This window comes from Psammomys obesus, unplaced genomic scaffold (genome assembly GCF_907164565.1).
Source record: "Psammomys obesus unplaced genomic scaffold, mPsaObe1.curated_primary_1811, whole genome shotgun sequence".
Lineage (NCBI taxonomy): Eukaryota > Metazoa > Chordata > Mammalia > Rodentia > Muridae > Psammomys > Psammomys obesus.
The window spans coordinates 2,288,702-2,297,037 of record NW_026587215.1 but is presented as its reverse complement, the minus strand read 5'-3'; the positions used below and the strand labels follow the sequence as shown (position 1 = coordinate 2,297,037).

General features: G+C 51.4%; 1 protein-coding gene across 1 annotated transcript in view; it reads right to left on the bottom strand.

Annotated features, from left to right (window-relative positions):
* Positions 1 to 3,665: 3,665 nt before the first annotated feature.
* Positions 3,666 to 8,336, bottom strand: part of Tab1 (TGF-beta activated kinase 1 (MAP3K7) binding protein 1) — a 29,513-nt gene continuing 24,842 nt past the window's right edge. Inside the window, exons 10-11 of the mRNA XM_055602916.1 lie at positions 7,006 to 7,162; positions 3,666 to 5,360 (exon numbers count right to left, since the gene is read on the bottom strand). Of these exons, the coding sequence (XP_055458891.1) occupies positions 5,153 to 5,360; positions 7,006 to 7,162 (365 nt within the window). The 3' untranslated portion in view covers positions 3,666 to 5,152. The remainder of the gene's footprint in view (positions 5,361 to 7,005; positions 7,163 to 8,336) is intronic.

Below are 8,336 nucleotides of genomic sequence, written 5' to 3'. Positions count from 1 at the left end.
AGTGTGGTAGGCTAACCTATAGGTTTAGCACAATATTCATCCCAGCATACCAATTTACGTGAAAAGGAGAGATTTTCTCTTTCTTTTTTTTCTTTTCTTTCTGATTTATTTATGTATGAATACCCTATCTGCATGCCAGAAGAGGGCACCAGATCCCATTACAGATGGTTGTGAGCCACCATGTGGTTGCCAGGAATTGAACTCAGGACCTCTGGAAGAGCACAGTGCTCCTAACCACTGAGCCATCTCTCCAGCCCTGCTTTTGTGTTTCTTGAGGGGTCAGAGAGATGGCTCGGCAGGTGAGGGTGCTTGCTGTCAAGCCCAACCCGAGTTTAACTCAAAGGTCTCACATGGTGGAAGGACAGAACTGACTCCCAGAAGTTGTCTCCTGACTTACACATGTATGCTGTGGCATGTCCATATCCACAGACAGGCAAATATATGAAAATAATCAGAATAAGCAATAAAACATCTGACTTACCACCAAGCCCAAAGCTCTGGGCAGGCTGTGGCAAGTTCCTGTAGGTATTTTCAGTACCCACATTTTGGGAGGTTAGCTCTGGATAGCTTGTGTTTTTGTCTATCACTGTCACTCTTTTGTTTTGAAACAAGGTTTCACTATCTGGGCTTAGTTGGCCTGGAGCTCCCTACGTGGACCAGGCTGATCTCAAACTCAGATCTGCCTGCTTCAGTCTCCCAAGTGCTGGGATTAAAGGCATGTGCCACCACACCTGGCTAGCTGGCATTTTAAAAATATTTATTATGTCTGTAGGGAAGATAGACCCCTGAGAAGCCAGAATTGAGCACTGGATTCCCAAAAGCTGGAGTTACAAGGTAGTTGTGAGCTGTTTGGCATGGGTGCTGGTAACTAAAAAACTTGTTTCTGGAAGAGCCGCAGGCACTAACTGCTGAGCAATCTCTCCAGTCCTCACCTGCCATTTTTTTTTTTGGGGGGGGGGGTTTGAGACAGGTTCTTTCTATGTAGACCTATTTGTCTTGGAACCATATACACCAGGCTGACCTCAAACTAAGAGCTCAAGATTCACTTGTCTCTGTGTTCTGGTATTAGAGGCATGCTCTACCAAGCCTGGCTTTTTTTTTTTTTTTTTTTGGGGGGGGGGGGGGGGTTGCTAGACAGGGTTTCTCTGTGTAGCTCTGGCTACCCTGGACTCACTTTGTAGACCAGGTTAGCCTTGAAGAGCCACCTGCCTCTGCCTCCTGAGTGCCAAGATTAAAGGTGTGCATCACCACACCCAGGATCCCAACAAAAATAGTTCAGTGTATGGTACGGATGCTTTGTTTTGTTGGCATGCAGATCTTTGCACCTGGTGCATGCATGCCTGGTACCCAAGGAGGATAGAAAAGAGCACTGGATCCCCTGGAACTGGATTTGCAGATGGCTGTGACCTGAGATGTGGTTGCTGGTAATTGAACCTGTGTCTTCTGGAAGGGCAGCCAGTGGTACCATCTAGCTCCATCACTTAACGTTTCCTAAATATTTCCAGGTTGGTCCTAGGCTACTGAGTTGTGTAGATCAGAACTCAGGGCTGAGGGGGACTAGCAGGCTGACAAATGACTCACGCAGCCAATGCTGAGAGGCAGGAGGATGGAGCCATGGAAGGTTCTTGAGTTCAGCACTGTTCAGACCATGGGGTGACTCTGCTAAAGTGACAAGAACATGAGCTTCATCACAGAGGGTGGGAGAAGACACTTTAAGCCCCATTCCTGCCCCGGGGCCTTCCCAGAGCAACACAGTAAAGACAGAAGTCTGGCTCAGGCAGTTTCCCTGAGCAGAAATGGACCCAGGCAGTGGCCCAACAGTGTTAAAAGCTGGCTGCCCGGCAGTCTGTCCTCGACGAGGCCACCCATGCATGTTGAAATGTCAAGAGCTTGTCTGTACTCTGAGCTGGCGTCACCTCTGCGTGGGAACAAAGCGCATGCTCATGCTGAGCCCGTTGGGGGGCTGGCAGTGATGTGTTCTTGTTTGGTTTCCAAATAGGGACCCAGAAGGAAGAATCGTGAGATTCCTGTGTCACGGGGAAGATTTGGGAGCCTGGCCAAAGGCATCCATCTGGACTTCAGCTTGGAAGCCACTGCCCTGCGTCTGGGCTCCTAGATGGAACTGCAGGTGGTACTGGCCGAGTACCTGTGCAAGCTGGCGGTTCTGACTGAGCTGCCACTAGACATGGTGTCTCAGTTTGGCCCACGGTAGACGTAGCTCTCACGGCAAGACTGCCCATGTTGGTTGGGCAGTCTTATTAGGAAGCCATCCTTATCCTCACTTGGAGGATAGAAAAACTTGACTCATCTCCCATGTCCTGCCCAAGGCCATACATCTGTCCCTTCATTAGCTCTAGGGACTGCTATACGCAGGACATTGACCTTAGAGCTCCTAGGCACATCAGTCAATTTCTGCAAGAAAGCTGAGCATGTTTGCAGAGCCGAGTGGGGCAGGCTTCTCCCAGGGTTGGCATTTATGCTGAGCCCTCTGTGACAAGAGGATCCAGAGTGCTGGGAACATAATTGTTTCCCTTTTAAAGTCAGTAGATGGGATCCTCTGGATGGGCCTCTTCTCCAGGCAAGTCTGTGACCACTGCCAACTCTGTCAACGAGAGCATGTGAGGGAGTCTGCAGGCTGGTGAGAGAACTGGAAGGCAGGCCTCGTCACAGGAAGCCTGACAATAGTGGGGACCTGACTGGGCCCACTGATAGGCTGGCTCTAACTGATCTGACTTGGGATAGTGCCTCGGTATACCTGGGACTGGGTGTAAAAGATGAAGACTGTGAGCTTCCCTATTTGATCTCGCCTCAGAAAATGTGACACAGAAGGTGAAGACGGCCCTAGCACTGGCCATTTGCCTACCTGGTTGTGACACTTCTCTGCCTCGTTGCTGGGAGGTTTTTCTGATCTTAACACTGGGCTCCTCCTGAAGTTCAAAGACTCCCAAACTCTTCCCAAGCCAACTCCCATCAAAAGAAGCCTGGGCATTGAGAGAACAATCTCCATGCCTCACCCCCAGGAGTCAGGGTCACATGGAATAAAGCCAGGGTCAGATGGCCTAAGTCCAAGAGTACAGTGCCTCAGCCCTGTGGGACAACACTCGGGGCCACAGCAGTCCTCAGGACACCTGAGGGCAGAGCTGGATATGAAGAGGGTGGCGGACCCTGACAGGAAGCTCTGCAAGTGCAGCCCTCTCCTAAGAGCCTCTGCCCAGCAGAGGGGAGGATGTGGGACCCAGTGACCATAGTGGACAGAGCCCGGCTTTGTTCCTCAGCAGTTTTTCAGGCTGCAGGCGATCCTGGGAGGATGAGTAAAGTCTTTAGATGAGAAAGAGGCATGCTAAAGATATCCTTCAACCAAATAAAGCCAAATAAAACCAACCAGCTGGGGGGAGGGGGACAAGGCCCCTGACCTGTGACCCAAGCCTCAAGCAGTTACCACCCAAGCCCCACCCCTGCCTGGCTCACTCCCTGAGGAGCCAGAACAGCACTGCCCTCGTTAGCTCAGACAGCAGGCCTGGGGCAAACCCACGCTCCAGCGGCCAGGAGGTAGGAGTTCAAATCCCAGCGCTAGCACTCACCTGTTTGGCAGACCTAGTTCTCAAACCTCCTGAGCAGAACAGGAGCACGCACCTCCTGGGAGCTTAGGTTACAGATAGACAGGATGACACCTAACACTTTTACTTTACTGCATTAAGAACATGGTTCTATTTCTAGAGACCAAACAGCATCAAACTCCTGGGGGAGGATCTCCTTTGTCCCAAGTCTGCGCATCAGCTGAACCCCACAAACCTGCAGAGGCCAGAGGTGGCGTCCTAGGGGAGTAGCAAGGAAGGCTTTTTCCTCCTTGGCTTGTACCCACTTCCCCAGGAATCCATTTCTCCTTGGCACTGAGGGAAATGAATCTGGGTGAGAAGTGCTCTGAACTTGCCTTTGCCAACAGCAGACACACTGGATGCCCTTTCCAGCAGCTGGATGCAGCAGGAAAAGGGTTGCAAAAGACTAGTTACAGAGCCACACAGATCTGAGCTTAGTCTCCAATCCTGAGGGCAGGGCTCAGGCAAGGGGACCACCCTGGTCTGCTTCCTCCTTTGAGCACAGGGTCGGCCATGCTGCAGGCAGCTGTGGTAACCCTCCTGAGTGAAGGCAAAAAATGTGTGAATGAACAGGTCCAAGTCAGGGTCTGACATGCACAATCTTTCTCCTTCGTGTCCACAGCACCGTCACATCTCTGATGCTCTTGGTCTTTCAGGGTAGGCAAGCCTCAGCTTCTCTCTCACAGCCATCCTCTACTTGTCCTTCAGCAGAGCTCAGAGCCAACCAGCTTCGTCGTCAGCATGAGGCTGCTGCACTCAGCACTCCCCATCAGCGTCTCCCCAGTACCAGCTGGGAAAAAGGCCGGCAGGCATTTGCTTCTGATTTGGCCTGCCCTTCCCTGGGGCAGGATCTAGCAGCAGACACTGGCTGCTTGGTGGGCCAGGTCTCACCATCTGCACACCATTGGGAAGCCAGCTCCCTGGTCAGCTCAGCTGCCAGCTGGCTGTCCTGCAGTCCAGGACTGGATTCCTTGGCCAGCTTTCTGTGGTCCTTCCCTGTCGTGCTCCCCTGTGGTTGTTACAGGTCCCACTGCTTCCTTGAACTTGTCCAGTGAGAACCAGTGACAGGCACACACCCTCATTGTTTTCTTCTCTGGATCTAGGAGTTTAGGCTGAAAGTTGGGAAGGTAATAGCCATCCGGTGCAAAGGACACTAGCATAGGTCACAGGCTATTCCAGGGGAGGTTGAGGCAGGAAAAGCAGTCTTGAGGGAGCAATGTCTGTCTAGCCTGTGGTAGTTGGAGTCCACAGGACAGATTCTTGCTATTCTTTGGATATGTCAGGAGGCACTCTTGATGGTTTATAAGCTACCTGCAGCTTTCACACTTGGCCCTCTCTAAGGATGCCTGTGGTCTGGACTCCTGCCTCCTGTGTGGACCAACAATGCAGTGTGCACTCAGGCTACAATCCAGTGCTGTGGGACAGAACCTGCAGCACATCAGACTCACTGCCCACTGGTTCCACGGCACCTGCAAAGGTCAAGGAGCTTGTCCTGCCTTGGCACTAGCCTTCTGTGCCTACACAAAGTCATGCCAAGGCCGTACTCTGAGGCCAGACTAAGGTGCTGTCATCACGCTCTGCTCGCCGTGGTCCACACTCCAGAGTCGGTAAAACTCAGCAAAGTCCACATAGGGCTCAACGCGGCCATCCTCTCCAGGAGGAAGTGAGTGAGCGGGTCTGGAGCGGAAGAGGCCCCCGTCAGAGCTGGAGCTGCTGCTCTGCGTGTGTGTATTGGTGGACTGCAGGGTCAGAGTGGGGCTCTGGCTGCAGAGGAAGAGTGGAGGGTATCAGTCTGGGGTAGCCGCATCAGAGGACCTCACCCTCCAACCTGGTGACAAGAGTGGCCCTTTAACCTCAGGCCTCTCTGGCAAAGATCCCGTAAAAAAAGCCAGCCGGGTGGGATGTTTTTAGAGATAAACAAAATGGCAGTTTTGTTTTGTTTTTTGAGAGAGTCTTGCTATGTAGCCCAGACTGCGCAGGAACTCTTGATCCTCCTGCCTAACTCTCCTAAGTGACAGATCACTAACATTTATGAACAGCCTTCAGACATCTATTTCCCCCCTTTTCTGTATGTGTGCAGGGGTGCCCATTAGAAGCTAGGAGGCAGCATCAGACCACTTGGAATTGGAGCTACAAGTGTGGGTGCTACCTGATGTGGGTGCTTGGAACCACTCAGGTCCTCTGCAAGAGCAGCAAGTGCTCTTTACCACTGAGCTCTTCAGCCCAGAGTATTGCCACAGAAGCCTATGGTAGCAGGACACTATTGGGGACTGAACCTGGGAGTTCATGCATGCTAATCCACTGCTTGATCCACCAACAGCCCATCTTTCTTCAAGGAGCTATCCATTAGCTTGTTACCCTGATAGCTCTGACCTGTCATGAACCAGCTCAAGGCTGGCCTAGGTGACAGAACAAGGCTCTGAGCCAGGGCAGGAGGAGATTCTGTGAGGCTCGGGCAGTCAGAGAGAGAAGCATGAGGTCTTGCCTGGTCAGCTTTGTGGACACAGCTGGTGGTTTCCTGGGGTAGCCTGGTGGGAAGGAGAGGCTACACTGATAGTGCTGGGGACAAAACACTGCTACCCATGGTGCCCAGATGTCTACCAGCCCCTTCCATACACAGAGGTGGTGGCAGGAACAGCAACAGCAAAGACTTGGGGACAGGAGAAGGGAGGCCCTCTCAAGAGGCAGAGGAAAACAGGGACACTCCTTCCCTGCCAGCCCTTCTAATTGGCCACATCCGGCTAAGCTCCATCTGTGTGGAGGGGCTGGGTGTGGCATCTGTATTATTCCATCAGTGCAGGGCTGGAATGTAGAAACCAGATCCCCCTGGAGAGGTGGGGTAGGGTCAGGGTGCACATTCACAGAAATGAAGGGGGTGGGGTGGACAACAGACCTGTCAAGCAGGTCTCGCTCTCATGCCCCTCCCCTGAGGCCGTGACCTCCACTATCAGTGCCCCTTAAACTAGACAGTGGACAGAGATGGCATGTCACAGTGAGAGAACAGCATGTCTGAGGAGCCAGTACAGGCCAGGCAATGTTCCTCAACTACAGATGCATGAAGCCAGTGACCCTATGTTACAAGTTCCGAAACAGAAGAAAAAAACCAGAGAAGTTGCCCATGGACGAAAGCTGGCCTGAGACACCGCTAGCCAGCAGCGTTGTTCCTTTCTCAGGCCTCCTTGTCCACCCTGGCCCCAGGTCCAGTTTCAACACTTGCTAGAACTGATGGCACTGCTCCTTCCTACCTGTCTCTAATGAGACTCCCTATCCCAAAGATGGAGGTGGGGAACTGGAAAAGCCCAAGGGACCCCAGGGCCTCTCTCATCCCACCCCACTGAACCCTAGGACTTGGCTAAACAGCTGCCTCTGTGCAGGTGCCCAAGACTGTCTCTAGAGTATGACAGCTTACTTAGTGAGGGTAGGAGTGGCTTCGTCCAGGGTGGAGGCACTGTGAGAGCCATTGACCATCTGGCCCTGAGAAGGCATGACGAGGGACAGAGTCACACTGGTCTTGCTGGTGCTCTGGGCACTTGAGTATGGCACAGAAACAGGATACACACGCCCCCCTGCAACAGGAGAGAGAAAGAGAAAACAAGGAGTAGAAATCAGTCTGGAAGGAAACAGGGCTGTGGGCTCAAGGTTGCTCTTGAGTGACAAGGGCTATGTGAGGCTGAGAGGGCCCTAAAGCCCCAGTGTGGTCCTCTATCCTTGGGGTGGCCCAGCGTAGATGTCCCTTGGTAAAATCTCTTCTTCCAGAACAGCAGTGTGACTTCCCTCCAGCAAGGAAACCCATTGGGGATCAAAGCAGGAATGGATCAAATGCTGCATGGCTTCACTGAAAAAGTCACTGCCTGGCTTTGCATGGATGCCTTAATCCAGAGGGTAATTTGTCTCTAGTTGAGGCTGGCCCAGTGAAAATATGGTTGTGGGCTGGAGAGATGGCTCAGAGGTTAAGAGTACTGGCTGCTCTTCCAAAGGTCCTGAGTTCAATTCCCAGCAACCACATGGTGGCTCACAACCATCTATAATGATATCTGGTGCCCTCTTCTGGTGTGCTGGTATACATGCAGGCAGGACACTGTATACATAATAAAAATAAATCTTAAAAAAAAAAAAGAAAGAAAATATGGTTGCAATAACAGGCCAGAAGGACTCTGCAGTGATAACTTTGGTTTCTTTAAAATCACAGAACTATTATAAGAATATGTTTTCATTTTAATCTCAGGAGTGAGCACTTACTTCACAGCAGGTGACTATGATTTACCTCATATTCTAGCAGAAACATGATTTTGCCAGCTGCAGATATTTTCTGCAGTTGTGTAACCTTTGGGAATTCTGGGGACTTTTCAGAGGGTATATAAATGCTAGGGCCCCCAAAGTGTGGTCAGTGGTTGTTAGCTGGTTTCAGTCTGTTAAGCAGTCATGTACAAAGAAGAAAAAAGAAGAAATTAGATATCCTAATGATAAAGATTAAACTTGCCCCAAGGAGCACGATGCCCCTGATCAGCAGGAAGTAGTCTAATGCTAACATTAAACCCTTTCCTCTCTATCCTTTTTTTCTCTCCTACCCAGTATTAGGGTGTTGAAAGCGTGGAAGAAAAGGAATGGAGAAGGGAGGAAGAAAGAGGAACCCACAAAGTAGCCAAACACTGGCAACAGGACTCTAGCACCCAGGTGTCCATGGGCGAGCAAACCCCTGTGGAAGTGGAACCTGCAGGGTTTGCCTGTTTGAAAACAGAA